At 37.9% G+C, this 19,729-nt stretch overlaps 1 protein-coding gene across 1 annotated transcript; it reads right to left on the bottom strand.

Annotated features, from left to right (window-relative positions):
• Nucleotides 1–10,165: 10,165 nt before the first annotated feature.
• On the bottom strand, nt 10,166–18,564 carry MFAP3L (microfibril associated protein 3 like). The gene is made up of 2 exons (XM_053941475.1): nt 18,178–18,564; nt 10,166–15,362 (listed from the first exon to the last, which is right to left on the bottom strand). Exons 1-2 carry the CDS (start codon nt 18,458–18,460, stop codon nt 14,500–14,502), a joined length of 1,146 nt encoding a protein of 381 aa, XP_053797450.1. The 5' UTR covers nt 18,461–18,564; the 3' UTR covers nt 10,166–14,499.
• Between the last annotated feature and the right edge of the window lie 1,165 nt (nt 18,565–19,729).

Here is a 19,729-nt window from a genome sequence, read left to right as displayed (position 1 = left end):
CAAATATTTGCACGGACCATAAAGTTCAGTTGAGAAATGCTTTAAGCTGAAACATGTAGTGAGTCATCAACAGGGAAAAGGAAGAATTCTACCCCTTGCTGATAGAAGGGGCTGTATGGTGGGTTGACCCTACCTGGATGCCAGGTGCCCATCAAAATGGCTGTGTCACTCCCCTCCTCAGCTGGACAGGGAAGAGAAAATATGATGAAAGTCTCCTAGGTCGAGATAAGGAAAGGGAGAGATCTCAGCAATTACCATCTGGGTCAAAGCAGACTCAGACAGAGGAAATTAATTTACTTTATTGGCAATCAAATCATAGTAGACTAATAAGAAATAAACCCAATCTTCAAAAACCTTGTTGCCACTCATCCTTGCATCCGAGGCTCAGCTTCACTTCCAATTTTCTCTACTTCCACCCTACTAGCAGTGCAGATGGAGGGGGAGTGTGGATTGTGGTCAGTTCATCACACATTGTCTCTGCTACTCCTGCCAGGAGCCAACAGTCTCTGCACGGCATCACAGCCTCTTTTGGGCATCTGCCTGCTCCAGCATGGGGTCCTCCATGGGCTACAGGGGCAGAGCTGCCTCACCATGGGCTGCACCATGGGCTGCAAGAGAACCTCTGCTCTGGCACATGGAGCACCTCCTCCCTCTCCTTTTCCACTGACCTCAATGTCTGCAGGGCTGTTGCTCTCACGTATTCTCTGTCCCCTCTCTGGCTAAAATTGCACAGTAACTTTCCCCCTTAAATTTGTTGTCTCAGAGGCACTACTGCCATCACCAATGGGCTTGACCCTGGCCAGCAGCGGGCCATCTTAGAGTTGGCTAGCCTTGGCTCTATGGGACACAGGAGACATTTCTAGCAGCTTCTTGCAGAAAGCCATCCCTGTAGCCCCCCTGCTATCAAAATCTTGCCCTGTAACCCAATACATGCTGTTAGGTAAAGGCCATCAAGCAAAGAACATGATACCTTGTCTAGCAAGCAGGTCTTTTTCCACTCCAAGGGAGTCAAGCAGTGCTTATTTTAACAAAGAGGAAATAGTCAACTGATAAGGTGGAAAAAAAATATGACTTATGATCACTGGCTGGATTTTATATGGGAGGTGGCTTATAGATGCTATAATTCTCCAGCATGATAAGACACTTTTTAATGATTGTTACCTGAGATGTCTGTGTCTCTAAACGAGGGAACCATTTGCAAGAAAAATCTGCAAACTATTCAACTGTACAATGACAAAAGAGGTGTAGGTAGAAAGATGCTTTTATGTGCATCTTTAACTTGCTTTGTACTAAGAATGATTCTGAAGTAGCTGTGTAATAAGGAGACATTCCACACCCAGAACTGCGGTGCCTCTAAAGCCATCACACCTATAGGCCCAGGCATCAGAGATATTGGAGCAAGTGCCTGTGTGTTTTGCAGTGTATCCAAAGGGCAGCAGATTGAGAGGATGGATTACTGGTGTCTAGAGAGGAAGAAGGGTTTTCTGGTGATGGGTTAGAGTTGATGGCAGAACTCACTGACATTCAGAAAAATACGGGAGAGCATTTTAGACCCTGGCTGGCCCAAGGGGAGTTCACTACAGTCAGCAACTGCTGTCAGCTGGCACAAACTGCAATTTCAGCACCTCTGGTTTGCCAGAGCTGTAAAAAATATAAGTATCACAAGGCACAAAATACAGACTCCACACCCCAGTATGCAGGCCTCACAAGAGTGGTTGTAGGGAAACACTTAACCTCCAACACACACAACAGTGGTATGTAAAGCACAGGGAGACATTCAGTCAACCTCAGTGACTTTATCAAGTCTTTGGAGACTCTGTAGTGGTTTTCATGGGTTGAAGCAATTTTCTGCTGAAGTGTTTTGAGGAAAAAACGCAGTGATAAAACTGAAAAACACTGACCCTTAAATTGTGGGACTCTGTACTTCCTCTTAATGCATAAAATAGAGAAGAAGTAAACATTGCTTAGAAGTGAGGAGTTTCATACAGAAGGAGATTTTATTTTTGTATCGGTTTGTTCCTCTTTAGCATATTTGAATTGTTTACATTTTGCTACTTTCTTTCTGTTGCCTGGAAACATTTAGCAAGTTGTTAGTGCCAGAGCATTAGCTGACTTAAGATTCAACTCGAATGAGCTCTAACACAAAAGCTTATCATCTGTGTTTTCAAAATATCCCAGCGATATCAAATTAAAGGGCTTTTTGAGCAAATAGAAATTAATTTTATTAGGATAACAGCATTGAATGTACTTTTACAGTAATATCAAATTCTTGTTCATGACCTTGTATGCCTTGCTGAACCAAAATTTCTCACCAAAACCATTATCCCTTTCTCTGAGAACCAGACTGATGATGTTGCATGCATTACAAGTCAACTAATGCAATACAATTATTTTCAAATTGATATTTCAACTTTCAAATTTCTTTCCTGATTTTAATCTCAGAAAGCTGAGAAATCTGCCATGTGATACCAGCATTTTGACTCTGCAAGGTTGTGAACACCTCCTTGAGTTATGCTGTTAACTCCCATTAGGGTTTATGAAAGTGTTTGACCAGCACTGGTATTCCGGCTATAGTTATACTATAAGAAGTATAGGAGGCCATGGTGCACCTTCACACTGAAATCATCCAGAGTGAACTTTCACCATGTTGGGCAGATCTGCAAAGAGTTCACATCTAGCATTCTAGAGTAAATATTGCAGCAGCACTTATAAATGCCTGGTTCAACATGTGGGAACCTCCGAGAGGTATTCCTAAGCCAAAAGCATGATAACTGAAATTACTTGAGTATATGAAATTATTTACAGGAGAATTCATGTTAGTGATCAGTATCAGTTAATACCTGACTGTAAATGTTTATTTTACTTAGGAGACTGTTTGAAACATATTGATATCTCACCTCAAAATATACACCACTTCTAATAGGTGAAAGAATATTAAAAGGTTTACAATATCACAGAGCCCACACTATTTAGTTTTAAGTAGTTTTGCTTTAGAATATTTAGTGCTTAATGTCCCAACTATATTGTAACTCACAAACCTTCACTATTTGTTCTCTAATGGTATTTCCCTAAGTAAATGAGCTACAGAATGAGCTTCCCAAAGTTCAAGTTGAACAAACAAGATATCCAACAGTTTTTCTGATACATGTTAATTTGGTTGAGATGGAAAGCAGTGCTGAGAACTGTTTGACACCTCATTTTAAATACAGTTGCATGTGTATTTCATGTCTCAGCTCATCTGAGACCCCACTCCCCTCCATTCTGAGCATGACCATATACATAGAATGTACCTGGTTTTGAATTTGCAGAAAAATCTTGGAAAAAACAGAAGGGCCATATGCACTAATAGGGAACAAAGAGGCAACAGCAGGGAAAAGACTGATGGCAAATATTGGGAAAGAGCCTGCATCCTGCACAATGGTACTATTCATATATATATAAATCACGTGCTCATGTGTTTTTCTGTATCTGGGCCTAACTGCACAACTGGATTTCTTTCAAACCACAAGTAAGTGCAGGAAAAAGCAGAATACAAGTATACATTTTTTTGGTGGAGGGTGTAGTTCAGGCCCACAAAGAGAAAGTCATGGACTGTAAAGGAAAGCTGCAAAAGACATGGAAAAGAGAAGAGAGAATAATGTCACTTTGCACAGTAGTAATTTAGTGTTAGTATTTAAAACTGAATATGCTTATTTGGTGTTTCCCAGAAGGTTTCCCACCTTCTGTTAATCTTTGGTTGTATTTTAAGAGAAGGGGACTGGATGTGGACTAAAGTCCTTCTGAGGTAAAGAGCAAGGCTATACTTTGGTCTCTGAGAAGGATGCCTAGTGTTTCAGTGCAGAGTAAGGTTTTGAAAGCTTTCATAAGAGTGCATTATGAAACCCTGACTTGGTATTGGATGGTGACTGTGAAAGATATCAAGGATGTGGGGTGTGGTAACAGATTACTGAATATCCTGAGTGCTGTGCAGTGCAGAGCTGAAGTGCACATGGGTCACAGAAGATCCTCTTCAGATCTGAACAGCGTTAATATGCAGAAGGCTGAATACAGCCTGTTCATCTGCTGGATCAGAGATCCTGCTACCTTGCTTAATCTGTTCTTTTGTCAGGTAGCCAGCTGACAGTCTAAACTCTGAACCATATATATTCTTATTTTTACTGTTTGTGTGTTGCATAATAAAGGTATGAGAGGTGTGGAAATAAAACTGCAGCTTGGTCAGCTTCATTTTGAAGCAGATCATTTGAGTGGAAAATCAATTACTATTCTACAGCCTGTGTATTTTCCTATACACAGATATGCACAGAAATAGCAAAAGTTTGTATTAATTGATGATGATACATTCATGTCATCTAAAGATGTGGTGAAATGGGAAGATAATTGGATTAATGAGTAAAATACAGAATTTAAGCCCTAAGATCTAACAGATGTGACACGGTGCCTTATCTAATGAGTGTAAGTGCAATCTCTCATGAGACTGGAGAACATGGTACTTTGTACTGCATAATCTTCCATTCCCACCACAACCACACAGCCATATTCATAAGTCATTCCTGACAAAAATCAATTATCTTAGTTTTTCTGACAGCTTCTCTTCACTGTTCCTAGGAACTGTTTTTTATCTTTTCTCAAGAGGGCATTTAAGCTCCCTCTCTCTACTTGTTTATGTACAGTGCTGTTCGTCTGCCAAATGATCATGGTGCCAAGTTTCAGCTTGGCATTTGTGGAACATTTTCCTTTCAGCCCCTTGAGAATGCATGCTTTAGCCTTTCCAAAGCCAGCAAATTGTCAACACTTATGAAGTGGCATGGCCTAGGCTGAAGTGGACAAAAAGTTATCAGCATCTCTCTCATTTTTTTGTGGCTACAATGTGACACAAATTACAGAGTTATTGATGATAGCCTTTGAAAGAAATAATATGAGGGGTGACTTCTCTTTTTATGATTCTGTATTTCAATAAAATTTCTCTAATTGTATGGGTAGAGCAATAAAGTTTTGTATGACATGTTATATCCTATAGCATACTGTTACAAGAAAAGAAAAAGTGTACATCAGCAGGCCAAGACTGAGTAATTTGCTCCAGTAAAATTGGCTTTTTACAATCCATTATATGGTAACTCAATATAAAGTCAACAGACCTCATTTACAAAATGGGAATCCTTACTATAGTCACTTTCCAAACAAGGTACCTAATCAAAAGCTTTTGCTATCAATTCTGCTAACTGACAACTTCTTAAAACCTTTTATTGTGTTACCTGGAGGCAAGCTGAGGACAACCACCATTGCTGAGAAAATATTAATTTTTCCAGGATATCCTGTCTTTGCTCTGCAAATAGTGAATAGATACAGAATGGAGCTTATGTCATGGTGAGAAGAAAATGTTGTGATTAAGTCTGGAATCTGTGTTCTCTTAACCTTTCAGGACTCAATTTTTACAGGTTAAAAGAAAAAATATAGAACACTCAGTTAAAACACAGCAATAGGTCATGTTGTACTTTGTTAATCTGGCCAGCATTCTTCCATTACATGAAACAGAGTGAAAATTTAACAGGGTAGAAATCCATTTAGATTTAAGTAAAATGTGCCGCTTTGAGCTTACTAGCATAAGTAAGACATGCTGTTTAGTCTAGTAACTCTGCAGCACTAGTAAAACTACCCCAACTGAAGAGAAAGAATGCGAATTTCCAAGCTGAAGAAATAAAAGATAAGAGAAGCTCCTCAAACCTTGAAGCAGACAGGGCAGGGTGACCCAGGAGTTCTTTCTGTACTTTCTGATAAAAAACTAGCTACAAGTGTAACTAGCTGTAAGTGTAATGCAAAATCAACAAAATGAATATACACGAGCCTATTGTAAAATTCTATGCATGTATAAATTAGTGAAGAAAAATAAAAAGAGATCAGGAGTTCTCAGGGGCACGCATGTCCTTTAAAGGAAAACGATCCCCACATGCGTCCAGTGCTGTAACAAACATACCGTCCCTATAAATCTTTATAAGAATTATAAAGTTTTATTTTTTTTGTTCATGTTTCATACAGAATGAGAAGATAAATAAACACACAGGGCTTAACCAGACAGAGGATTTAAATCTATTAATTCATCTTTATGTGCCTACCTTGTGCACATCCTCCTTTGAAACAAAATAGTAAGTCTGTCAGATCTCTGAGCACCAGCTTTTTACATGTGTGCTGGCAAGTGAATCTCATGCCTTTTTGTTAATTAGTAATAGTGAGAGACAGGGCAAAAAGAACCACAGCAAACATCTATTAGGATTAGACAACCTTATAGCTGCTCAGTAAGAAGTGAAAACTGGTTGGTCAGAGCTAGAATAGGTAGGACAAGGAGCTGTTACTGAGCTGCCAAAGTATGACATAGTTCTTTGGAGTAGAAAGGATAGGGACAGGGAGTTGATTTTGCTGGAGGTGTTTTCCAGTAATAAGTGTGAGATGATCATCTTAATTCCATGTCTATTGGACTGTCCTAGGCTGCCTCCAGATCACTCACTCCCACCCACCTGTTCTTGTCTGCACCAGGTTTGTCCAGATGCATAGCATCACAGTCCTTTTCAACTTGAATGCTGGCAGGCCTCTGGGAGAGTCTTTATCTGGTGCAGTACAAAGGTAAGCTCACACCTGTCAGTACAGCTCTTTCCTCATGCATTCACAGGGTCTTCAGCAGTTGCCTCATTGAAGAGCCCATGTTTAGTGTCTCTTGAAAAACAACTATACTGTAGTTCTACAGCAAATAAAGAAGGTGTGGGTATTTTGCTCACAACATCAAGCCAGAAGGAAAGAATAATGTTCTCATGCAAGGGTCTGGCTCTGCCATCACAGTACAAAGTCTTTGGTGATGCTCCCAGTGCCCATCTCTAGTCAGGAAAAAGGCTTGAGTTTCAGATGCAGCACAATCACCTGAGCAGTCTGGGAACACCATCCATAGTCTCGTGGATGCTGCTAATTTACATGATCTACGACAACATTTGCATCCTTTCCATATCATGGATTACCCCGAGAAGTGTCTGTAGTGTCTGACAACTGACAGCTGCCTATTGGGATGAGCTTCTGTGCTGCAGGGACCTCCTCTCTTGGGTGCTATTTTAGCTCCTGCATAAATTTTATAAGCCCTCAATAATTTCCTACTTTTTTTTTTTTTTTTTCACTGAAAAACATGTGAAATATTAAGTCCTTCAGCAGCTTTCATTCCCTGCTTCCCTGCTGAGAAGAGATTTATTTTTTTCTGAAGTTTTTATTCAGGAATTGGTGTAGAGTAGGAACGTAGTTCTCAGTGGTGGTGTATCATATAACATTTGGCTAATGATCTGGGGCAATTTCTGGTAACTGCAACAGGAGTTACAGGTAGGTCTATTATATGTTCTAATGAAATTACTAGTAGTCTGATGCAGTCTACATGAATAACAGAGATTTGGATCCTTTCACCTCATTTGGGGCACATATATTAAACAATGATCTCTGTGCTTAAGAGAGATTACACGGGGATTATGAAATGTAGAAAATGTAGTTGCAAAAAGCAGTTTTATTCAGGAGCAGATTACTGTCATTTTACTGCATGCTTATGAAAACTGGAGTTTCTAGTGAAACCCAAACTTCATTAGCATGTAAATATTAGCCTATGTAGAAATACAGCATTTCAGTTAAAAAAAGTCAAAAAGCATTTATCAATTCATTTGAAATTCATATAATTTACACAGTGTCCTGAAACTGTCTTCAGTCTTTTTAGAAATACCAGATTTAGAGAGGCCCTTGCACTTGGCTAACTATCCAATGAATAAGACAAACCAATGAAGGTAGTGGATAATGATGTATGGATGATCAAAATGTGTATTCCATCCATGATGGGAAAAGAAATGTGTTAAGGCAGAGGTGTATCATATATGACTTTTTTTAAATGAACTCACAAAAGAACCTAACATGCCTATAGACTTACAAATGAATGATGACATTTATTCCACTTGCATCTTGGGAATTATGGATTTACCTGTTCTCTTGATGGCATTCGGCAAAAAATCTGCTGCAGTTTTTTGATTAGTTTATCCTGCACCAACTTGGGAGTAATTAATTTCATGTTTGCATAATTAAAATTGAATTATACAAATAGGTTTAGTGATAGGTGATACAGATAGGTGAGCGATCCTGCCCAAAACAGGCAACTGAAAAAAACCACTAGAATCCTCTAATTTATTTTAAAATGTGAAAAATTTTAGGGCAAACAAAACAAAATACAAGCAGTAGAACAAAACACAAAATAAGGTTTTGGACTGGGAAAATGGAACAAAAAGATAAATCTTCAATGGAATATTGATTTCTTTTTGGATCTCACAAAAGGAGATCACACAGGGTAGAGAATATTTAACCACGAAGACAGCAGAAAAGAAATGCACTTCCACTAAAGCCATAAAGAAGCTGCAGAACCATAAAGAACCATAAAGAACCTAGGCAGAACCATAAAAAGCACTGAAAATAACTTCTCTGATAAAAGGCATTCTAAGAGAAGGACTGGGAAATATGTTTCATAGTTTTGTGATAATTTATTTCAATATTGGGAGTGAAAATGTCATTGTTTTTAGGAATCTCTTTTTTCTTCACTTGAGTATGTTTATGGTAAAACAAGTTAGAATTTAATATACTTTGAAGATAAATCACTTCTGGATATTTTCGGTAAAATAAATCACCTCTGGATGTTTTCAGAGCAAAAAAAAATTCCATCTTAATCTTCTTAAATTTCTCTCTATATTTTTTACTGCTTTTTCCTGAGGCTGTTTACTCTGCACATATTAGAGAGAAGGATAACAAAGCATTTTAAATAGGCAAGATCTGTGTGTGTCGCCTTAGAAGGGAGCTTCTTTTTCCAGCTTTTTTTTTTTGTTTGTTTGTTTGTTTTTTTTTTTTTTGTTTTTTTTTTTGTTTTTTTTTTTTTTTTTTTTTTTGGTTTTGTTTTTTTTTTTTTAATTCTGTTTTCTGACTAAGGTAGTGTTCATCAGCAGGAAGAAGTTAAATGATAACCAAACAACTCAGGAGCTGTCTGTCAATCAGGGCTAATCTTGAGGCAGAAGCATTAAGAGGCTTCAGAGAGAAGGAAGTCTTTCTGGCACTTATTTTGCTTCTCTGTATTTATCAATTGAGAATGGCTGGGCCTGAATTGTTAATAAATACAAATGGTTAATTGTGTGGTAAAATCAAAACGTGTACAAAAGAAGGCAAATATATTTCAGAAGGTCCAGATTCTGCATCTTCAACATGAGTTCTCAAACTCTGTGGCTCCACAACAGGACAGGGTGGTAGTCCGTGAATGGCATTTGATACATAGCTAAATAGTTCTGAAAATAGTTTTTTAAATGGCAGATAAGGGAAAGGAGGCTATTTTTTTTTAGATAATTCTGGTACTATTGTCATGCTAAAGGTCATTAGCCACATAGGAAAGGTTCTGGTTAGAGTAGATGTAGCAGGAATCTGTTCTCAAAATAGAAACTGGCTATAGAATAGCAAAATGATTTGATAGTGATGCTGAATTTCTACTCAATCATAAGCAAGGTTTTACATGCCTTCTTTACGCTATGCAAAGCTGGATTTTCTTTTCTCATTTTTGCCTTGTCTTGTGGTATGAAATAGCTTCTTATACCATAACTTGAGTGTCCTAAGTCTGCGACATTTATAATTTGTTGCAATATATTATGATTTTGAATAAGAAATTGGTAACATTACTGTCTTTGCCCAATTTACAGACTTACATATCGTACCACAGACTCACAAGTCAGCCTTTACTGGAAGAGTAAAATGACTCAGTTTGGGCTTGGGAGCCAGAGAGCTAAATATAGTACACAGCATTAGAGCCTGGTATAGCTGGGGGGAAAAAAATCCATTTGGGAACTGATAAAAGGTCAGTTTGGAACAGAGGAGCCTGGGGTGCAGAAACACTTGCCCTGACAACTAACTTCATTCTGTTCCTATTTGAGAAGTGGCACACCAGAGCTGCTGGGGACAGAAGAAGGTATAGGAAGGTAAGACAGGGAGAGAAAAAAATGGACATAGAAAAGGTTTGAGCTGGTTATTCCAAAAATTAGTGCAGGATGTAGGCTATTAAGTATCCATTTCTGTGGGAAAGTGATGTTGTGGCACTGTAAGCATCTTGTTGAATGTGTACAAACTCAGCATACTCTGTGCAAATTCTTTATTGAAACAATGATCAATGTACAAGCTACATCACATTTCATTTTGCCACTTCAGCATGAACTTTTCTCTTTGTGGTTTACGGCCATGAGCTATAAAATCATAACAGTTATTTAAATCAAAATACAGCAACTGCTTCTCAAAAGAACACATTCATATTTGTCTTACATTTCTTGTAAGTTCAAAAAGGATTTAATAATAAATGAAATACAACTTACGAGACTTTAGTGCAAGCATTTCCTTTGCATCTAAGAAGCTTTCAGTTGTCCCACTAAATATGGCATACTTAAGAGGCCAACTCTTAACATAGCATGCTGCCAAGATATCCCATGAGAACTTTGAAAATCTGACACTGTTAACACTTTCTAGAATTAGTTAATCTGACCAAAATGAAAGTCAGAAAGCCCTGGTTATATGTTACAGTACTTTTGTCAAAAGGTAACTGCAAATCAAGGAACTGACATAGTTATCTACATTAGAATCAAACAGGCACTGATTTTAAAAAAATCAACATCTGCCTGTATATGCCATTTCACAAGTCTTATGATTATACAGTAATTCTTAAGCACAGGAGTGTACTTCTGTGCCTTACCAAGTACCAACAAAGCTGCACAAAATGCTAGTCTATGGGTTCTTTTAAATTTTTTATATGACAGACCAAAAAACCCCTGAAGCGTAGGTTTCATCACAAACATGCTCAAATCAGAGAACAAAAAAAAGGATCAGCAGCAAACAAAAATGCTGCTCAAAAAGAAAATGTTGAGAAAATAGATAGTGAATACTATGTTTAAGTGGTCGGATTAGTATGGTCTTACATTTACTAAAAAAAGAATAATAAGTGTGAAATTCAAATCCAACACTGATTTCTTCTGCTACAGAAATCTAGTCATCTTTCATGAAGTTTGGCAAAATTGTTTGAAAATGGTGTAAATATAATTGTGCATATCTCTTTTCCTTATTAAGCCTGGCTTGGTGTTTCTTTGCTTTTAGAATGCAATTTCAGTTGGACTGGATTTTCCAGATTCTGAGTGTTTTAAGAACCATTAGTGTTTGGTGGTACAATAAATAGAAAAATTTAACAAGAAGTGTGCATAGTCCAATGATGGGAACAGATTAATGCCCCTGAAGTGCTTAAGGTGCATGGAAATATATAACAATGCAAACATTAATATTTTCTTAGAGCCATTATTAATTTTATGTTTGTTAATTGTGGTTTCGGACCATAAAATAGCCATTTGCTAAGAAATACTGCAAGACACAATTGCATACTTTATAATAGCACAGCCAGAAAGTTTGAAACAGGAAAGACAGGTTTGGGTCTTGCTTCCCATCTGTCTTCCACAAAGGAAGTTCCTGAAAGCGTATAAAAAGCTTTAGGCTTAGAAGTGTCATATAATGGGTGCATAAGACACTGAGCAGCAGACACAAAACCACCAAAACCCCACACAAACCAGAACCATTGGTTCGGTACAAAATCTGTATTTTCTTCAGCTACATTGCTGTTTAGTTTTTATTCTGATAATAACACAAAGCTAAATGTCCAGACTGGATGGAGCAATCCTACCTGTGAGCTCTCATCTCTGAATGACCCAATCTCTATAAAATTCAGGGTTCCCTCTGACCTTGCAACAGCAGGAATCCAGCACTCCAGGTATTGCATGTATCTAATCCAAGTACCGGTTGCTTATATGTGGTTTGCAATGTGCGTTTGTGTGTACTTCAAACGTGCCCTTTGTGGGTAGCCTCTAGGGAAAAACATCATTTGTATCTTCAAGGAAGTTTACACAGCAATACTGAAGAAATCCATGGGGATTGTTTGCTCTCAAATGTTTCTCAATAAATAAATAATAAAGAGGCTGGAAGACAGCCTGAGTGAAGCAGTTAGGGTCAGAACACTATAGAAATACATGAAGGGATCTGATCTCTACTGTAAAAACTTCATCGTTTAAAAAGATTAAAATTAAAATACTGTAATAAATATTTTTATAACTTAAAAGAATATATAAAGTTTAATTTAAAAGTTCTTTTTATGATTTCAAGGAGAATACCCTTGCTTATCTGTGCAATCTTAGTTGGGCACCAAGTAGGTAACTTTAGAATGCATGGGCATTGTTTGTAAATGCTGGACAGGCAGAAACATCAATATACCTCTTCTCAGGAGGTTAAGGTGAATTAAAGGAGTTTAGTGCAAGTTCTTGCTTTTGTTTCTGCCCTTGTCCTTCTTCATATCAGAAGCAAATAAAATAACTTGAAAAACTGATGTGAACACTTAACAGAAACGTCCTTTGGATTGAGTCAAGAAGTTAACAGTTTGCATCATACTACTGTCAATCACACTGGTCAGAAGTGAGGTTCTTTCTGGTATTCTTTTAAACTAACTTCTGTCTTACATTTATATTGCTTTGCTGGAACTCAGATATTTCTGATCACATTCCTAATGGGACTTTGCCCTTGCATGTTTCCTTTTGGGCATGTGCAAATGCATTTTGTGTAGAAACCTGCCACTGTGGTGAGCACAAAAAAATATGAGACATCTGAATGCTGCCATTTCTCACAAATTGGTTGTAAAATCTGAAGTCCATTATTAAACATGTAAATTTTTTTAAATAACCACAGAAAGATAAATATGGAGCCATCTCTGCATCACTTATGTAAGTTCATGGGGTATTCCTGTATTGCACTGCTGCACTTTAACATGAGGAAGTTGACACAAGACCTCAGTTCATTATCAAGGGTTCTTTTATGTACCTGCAACATTGACTTTGTCTGGTCTTGATTACCTGTGCAGTTAATATAACTGATTGACTCCTACAGACACCTTATGGAGATGTGGCTGCTTTGTTAAAATGTCCAGAGAGCCATTCATGCATAATCTCCCCATAGACCTAAGAGACTTCTTTTTCTACAGTATACTTGATTCCAGATTTAAGTATCTATATTTATACTACAATCCTTCTTAAACACTATATGGTGATAGTTTGTTCATTAGTTCCAAATTAAATGTGTCAGGTAATTAAATAATATGCTACTAACCCTACACAAACTCCTTGTAAGTGCTTTCTTTCCAGACTCCCTGAAGAGAAGGTACTTTTTGTTGTCTATCTGCAAGAGAAATTATTACTTCCCTTCCACTCCTGGCATTTCCTGGCAGAGATGTTGATCCTTTTTAATGCCACAATTGCTACGATCATTAAAGCTTTACTGGGGTGGAGTCACATGCACTTGAGCAGTGAACATCCTACATGTAGGAGGTTCCCAAAATCTCAATGCAATTATATCACATTTAACAGTTTGCATGACTGTCTTTGTAATTTTATAGGACACTTGATTATATTTTTTTCAGTTTGGATACAACACTCTCAAACAGATGCTTATATATGAATTTAGGATTGATCTTCAGAATATCAAAATTAAGAAGCCAAATAAAAGGGTATTTTGCCATTTCAGCCTTGTTATCAACAGATTACTGGCATTTGCAGGACTGTTATGGAACCTGCATATCTTTTGGTAAGGTGGTACATAGTTACTGCTTCCAAATTACTTCAAAACAAGACATCTTGCATATTTGCAGGTGTTTGCCATATAAATTTCTGGCAACATAGAAAATGCTCAAATGCATGCAAAAAGTCCCTGCAGAGCTGTTGAACTACAACTTTCTGATGGCTTTCCCATCTGTAATATACACCTCAAAGCTATTTCTTCATGCAAACAAACAATTGTTGGCATCTTCATTCCATGAAAAAGGGAAAACTATTTCCCATGTGGCTAAGCAGTTTGATCTCAAATGAAATGGAAACATTTTAACTTTCTTTAATAGCCCTCTAAATCACAATGTAGCTGAGCAAAAAGGCTTTGTAAATGGGATCTATTAGGATTTTATTTGGCTACTGGAGTGCTGCCTCTTGGGCAATATTTCAAATTCACAAGTTAATATTTGCAAAAATGCAATAGATGGAAATAATGAGAGTGAAGGAGGAAAATGGAAACCAGTTTTATGTTTAGTAAGTTCAAGTGTCCTACACCAAAGACTACCAGTGACTTCCAGGAGCCACTACAGGTAACTCCAACCTAGAAAATGCTGAGGTAAATGTTTCTTGGAAATACTCCTAATCAAAAAGAGCAATTAATATTAATGTAATAGCAATTACTCTGCCATACATCATGGTAAACTAAACTCAAACTGAGAAGAAAGTGCCAAATAATCCACTTACATGCTTTTGCTATGATAGTCTCCAGGTAAGGCTTAGCGGCAAGTACAATATGTATTTTTAAAAGAGCTCCACCTGATTTTCCTGCTATGCATAGATTCAGGAGTAACTATCATACATGGCTTTCATATATAACGCATGTATTTTTGTCATTTGCCAATGCTGTGTCATCAGAACTGAGTTCAGCAGAAGGCTCAGGAGGGTGCTCTGCAGGAAGTGCTGGTGATTGAGGAGTTTCTTCTTCCTTGGTGTCCAACTGCATGCTTTCCTGTGACTGACCATCCATGCAGTCCTTTTTGGACAATGGGTGAACTGACACTTTTATTGCAATCTGTTGAGGTGGCTCATGCAGTGACGATGCATCTGAGTCAGCTGTGGGAGACTCACTGCGCGTCAAAGCATTTGGGATCATATAAAGCTCATCTGTTTCAGTGGTCTCCTGGCCTTCTGCTGCCTGCCGTACAAAATTCTGTCCTTGCTCCTCCAGACCGACAACCTCCATAATTTCTTCCATTATAGTCCTGCAGTTCATGATGAGAGGTGGCAAAGGTACACTCCGAGCAAGCTCTTCAATATAGCGAGCAAATTCCATGGTCTTGAACTGGGTTACTTTGGCAAGCTCAAGCGTTTTGGCTGATGTGATAATTGGGATACGCTTTGCAATCTCAAAGGCCTTCTGAAGTTTCTCTGCCCCTTCTGTTCTGAAAAATTCATTGATTGCTTTCTCGGTTTTCTTCAGATGACTGCTCATCATACATAACCGAGTAATGTTCAGTATCATAACAATGGTAAAAGCGACAAGGCAGACAATCATGTAATAGATTCCCATATCTCCAGAGGTAAAAACAACCCTCAGTGTCACAGTATTGTTAACACTGCCATATGTATTAGATGCGACACACGTGTATTTACCTCTGTCTTCAAATGACACGCGGGTAATGTTTAGTAGCCCATTGTCAAGAAACCACCATTTTCCTGTTGGAGAAGAAACAGAGTAACTTAGAAGTATTTTGTGACATGATCAGCACAGTCTTAATCATCAGCTTTCAGGTTTTGGAAGAAGGAAATAATGTTCACAGGAACACAAAGAATTTACCTTCATAAAGGCCTGAGATCCTAAAAGTGTTACAACTACTCTCAAATCCCTGACATCAACTCTGGATAGTCAGCATGTCCTAAAAGGGTCTCATAGAAAATGCTAATATGCATCCCATCTATCTCAATCCTGTGGTCAGTTAAGCTAGAAAGATAGGACTACTCCGGAGAGCCTCCCAAACACAGGTCACACTTCCTCAAAGAACAGGATCAATGGGATTGTGAGGCAATTAAACTCTCCATGTTTTGTTCCCTGACAATGCATTTGCTTACAATTGGGTTATGTTTGGTGTTTCTCATATATTTATGTTAACCTTTAAAAACCCTAACATTGCAGACATCATATGCTACCTTGCCTACCCAATTGAGAAATTGATTTTGAAGTATAATTTTAAAGAGAGTGAAGTAGGATAGGAGGAGTAAAATAGATGGAAAGGAGAAGACCTATGACAGGGAATTCCTTGTTTGTCGGTAAGAACCTCTACACACCACGACAGAACTTCTTTTACCATTAAAAGTAATTTCTATCAATGTAATATAATTGATAACTTTGTCTGCTGCATGGAAATATACATTTCATATACATGAACACTTCATATTGTTTGAACCTGGCAGAGTAGAACAGTTTAGGTATGAAACTGCATTTGAAACAACACATTAAAAAACCATCACTCCTGTCACTGCTAAAGTGATTCAAGATTTGCCACTTAATTCATTGGTATTGAATTAAGATTTTTAGTTCCTCAAAGTTTTTCTAGTTAAACATGACTTACCCAAATTGTTTTACATTATCTCCAGTAGAAGCCTATGAAGCCTATGTAGAAAGTATTCCCACAAGATCCCTGCCTCAGTTCATGCATAGAGACAGCTCTTAATTACATCTTTTTATCCTCTTAGAAGTTTTAACTTAAATGAAACCATATTTTTTTTACCCTAGTATAATACTTGAAAATAGATGAATAATTTTGCCTGAAATTAAAAAATGCAGAACAAATAAAAGCTCAGTCTAAATCAGACCTTCTCATAAAAAAAAAAAAAAAAAAAAACCACAAAAAAAACCACCAACACCCCAATCAGCTAAATTTAGGCAAATTCAGAGGAAAACTCCTTTACAGAGGAAATATTAGCATCTGTAACAGATGACACTTCTTCCTCCACCTCCAGCATAACAAAGAGTATTTGCTGCTCAGTATTTCTTTGAATTTGAATGCTGGTCCTTTTTGCAAAGTAGGTTTCAATTAATTGTGAAATAACAAGATTCCTTGTGATGTATCCTGGCTCCAGCTGTTATAAATGACATAATGCCATTGAACTCAGTGACTGGGTCTATGCTAGTGGATCCTGACAGACGTATTGACCCACATAAGAAAACAATTATTAGAAAAGGTATCATTGCTGAGTTTTGATACCAATTCAATGCCATACTTAGCACCACAAAGAAAGGTCTCAAGCTAGGAAACATTTCTTACAGAAAGACGGTCTCTTAAAGGAGGTATTGTACTGTTGAAATTCGAAGTTAAAGTGATGTTGTCTTAATACTACATCTGCACTTTTTACTGATTTGGTCAAAGTTTTTGCTCATCTACCCAAATGCTTGTTTTAGCTACCTGTCTCAGCTGACTACACAAAGACCTAAATTAGATGCCTAACTAAAGGGGAAATTTTCTATCAGTGACCCTTAGCAAAACACTCTAGCACACTAATCTCTGTATGTTGCCACAACCACACAAATCATGTTCAAAAGTCTGCTTAGTACCTCAAGTAGTTCCTTTATCTAGCTTAACTCAGAAAATGATAACATGCTGTACTGTAAAACACAACCAGTTATGCAGTAAGCTCTTACAGATACACAGTGCTCTTTCACATCAAGCTGGGTCAATTGTTACTCCTGTCACAGCAGAGTTTGCTGTCAGGTCAATCATTAGTTAGGCACACTATCCTAGAACTAAGAGTTTATTTCATCATGCTGTGAACAAAGCAGTCACTATGGAAGGATTACATGAGAAAAACATCTTTCATATACCCACACTCCCCTCAAGTATACTGGACACTTCCCCTAGAAGTATAACTAGGATTATCACCCAAACTTTCCATTTAAGGAAAATAAGCTCATGTGTAATTATGGTCTCTGGCAAACGCCACTGAAGAGTCTTAACTAAAGCCAGGAAGGCTCAAATTTGGCCTGTCCTTCTGACTGCTCCCCTCCATAGGTTTTGCAGTTAGTTGTTCGGGGCGTCTCCTTTTTCTCACACTACCATGTCACTGCACATAAAGACAGCAGGCATATCAGGGAGTTAGCTGTGTTGAGTTCACGCCAACAAACTATTCATATGTCATGAGAATCCTCCTTTGAGTTGGGAAATAGCTTTTTAATCTTTTTTTGGTGCCAGAGAAGAACAAAGGAGGACAGAATGAGAAACAGAACAAACCCGAAGTCTTCCAATGAAAAGAGGCCTGTCTGCACCTTCTGTTAATTGCTTCAGCTTCTTGCTATGTGTTGCTATAAATAACACATAAAACATTACTGTTTTCTTCTAGGGTGTGCATAAAAAAAATTTAAGTGCCACCAAGCTTTCATTTATTTTCACACAGGAAAATACCACAGCCAGGCCATTAAATTCAGGTTATTTGTCAACTTGCTGAAATCAGAAGTGTCTCTGGACAGGGTACATCAGTGCTATTACTAAAATCCTACCTTTATTCTCCTCCTCTTGGAGCAGGCGGCCATTGGAATTGTACCATCTGTAACGTGGGCTGGGGCTCCCTTGGACATTGCAGTCGATCAAGGCACTTCTGCCCTCCTTGACTATGATGTGGTCGATGCGGGAGATGACCACAGGCGCGGCCCCCGTGTGTGTGTCAGAGTGGTTGAAAGTGCTGTTACTCACATCCTCAGCAGTGGTCAAAGCTGCTAATAAGATGACAAGGCGTGTGGTAGGCAGAAAGTACAAAAAGTGGCGGCTGTTCAGTATGTCCATTTTCCTTCAGTGGTGTACACGACTGGCTGAGAACTAGTTCTATTGAGTCCTTGAGGTGAGCAGGTCACAGGAGAGTTCTACTTTGATCTGTGCAATTTTATGCTTAAAATATCCTATAAAACAAATAAATAAGTACAGTGAGATGGCATATATAAACAGTCCATTAGATATGCTCTTTTAAAATAGTGACACATCCACTAATGCATTTCACAATCATCAGCGCAGTGTCTTGTCTAAATGCTAATGTTATCACAGTCCTTATCCTTACTGGAAAAAGATGCATATATTTTCCTGACAATGGTGTTCAGAGTGACAGGCGTAGGAGAAAGCTTTTATCACTTAGACACTTAGCAGCAGTTTAGCTACAGTAGCAGCTACAGTTTTATGCCAAAAGTTCAAAAGATTTTTTCCTTTTTTTTTTTTTTAACCATTTGCAAAATCAACAGGAAAAATGGAGGTACAGCATGTTAAAAGCTGTCACTACCACTTTGGTGCTGTAACTCTATCACATGCATGGTCTTAGATGAACTGTGAAACATAGTGTAAGAAAAAACAATTCCAGGAAGGGTTTTTGGCTCTAATGCTGGAATCTTTGATATACATATTTTTTTTCCCAAACACAGCAGCACATACAGCAAAACGTCTCAGACCTTCACTTTTCTTAAGCTACTGCTGTCTGAGATAAAACATAACATGGAAGATTATTCTTAAAAGAGGGTATTTCATGCTTGATAAAGTAATTTCAGTGTTGTTATTTTTAGAGCTAATTCGTAAAGAAGAGTACTTGCTAGTAACATAATTATGGTTAATGTTCCTTTGAGATACAAATGAAGTTAGGACTTTTCTGTTCCTTATGGGGCATTAAGCATTTTGCCTGTGTTCTTTTTGCACATTCTCCCTCAGTATTTTCCCTCAACTAATCACCCACAATGAGGCCTTTCTGAAGCAGTGATTTCAGTTTCTGGACAGAGGCGGGAGGGGTGGGGGGTGTTACAAAAGTGCTCTCTATTGGCCTCATTATGGTCCCAGTGAACACAATTGACATTCAGTACTGACTGAAGGCACAGTGTTGGCCTCAAAAGAGCACCTTGGAAAATTTCACTTAAGAGTCTAAAGGCCACAAATCACGTTAAAATCTCAGAGTAACGAATTATATTATACGAAAAATATTATATATTTTACTCACGTGTTTCTAAGGTAAATAACTGAAACTTAGTGAAATTGATTAGATAGAGGAATCCGTCTGGAATCTGAATACAGGAAACTATC

This window comes from Vidua chalybeata, chromosome 4 (genome assembly GCF_026979565.1).
Source record: "Vidua chalybeata isolate OUT-0048 chromosome 4, bVidCha1 merged haplotype, whole genome shotgun sequence".
Lineage (NCBI taxonomy): Eukaryota > Metazoa > Chordata > Aves > Passeriformes > Viduidae > Vidua > Vidua chalybeata.
This window is presented reverse-complemented; position numbering and strand designations above follow the sequence as displayed.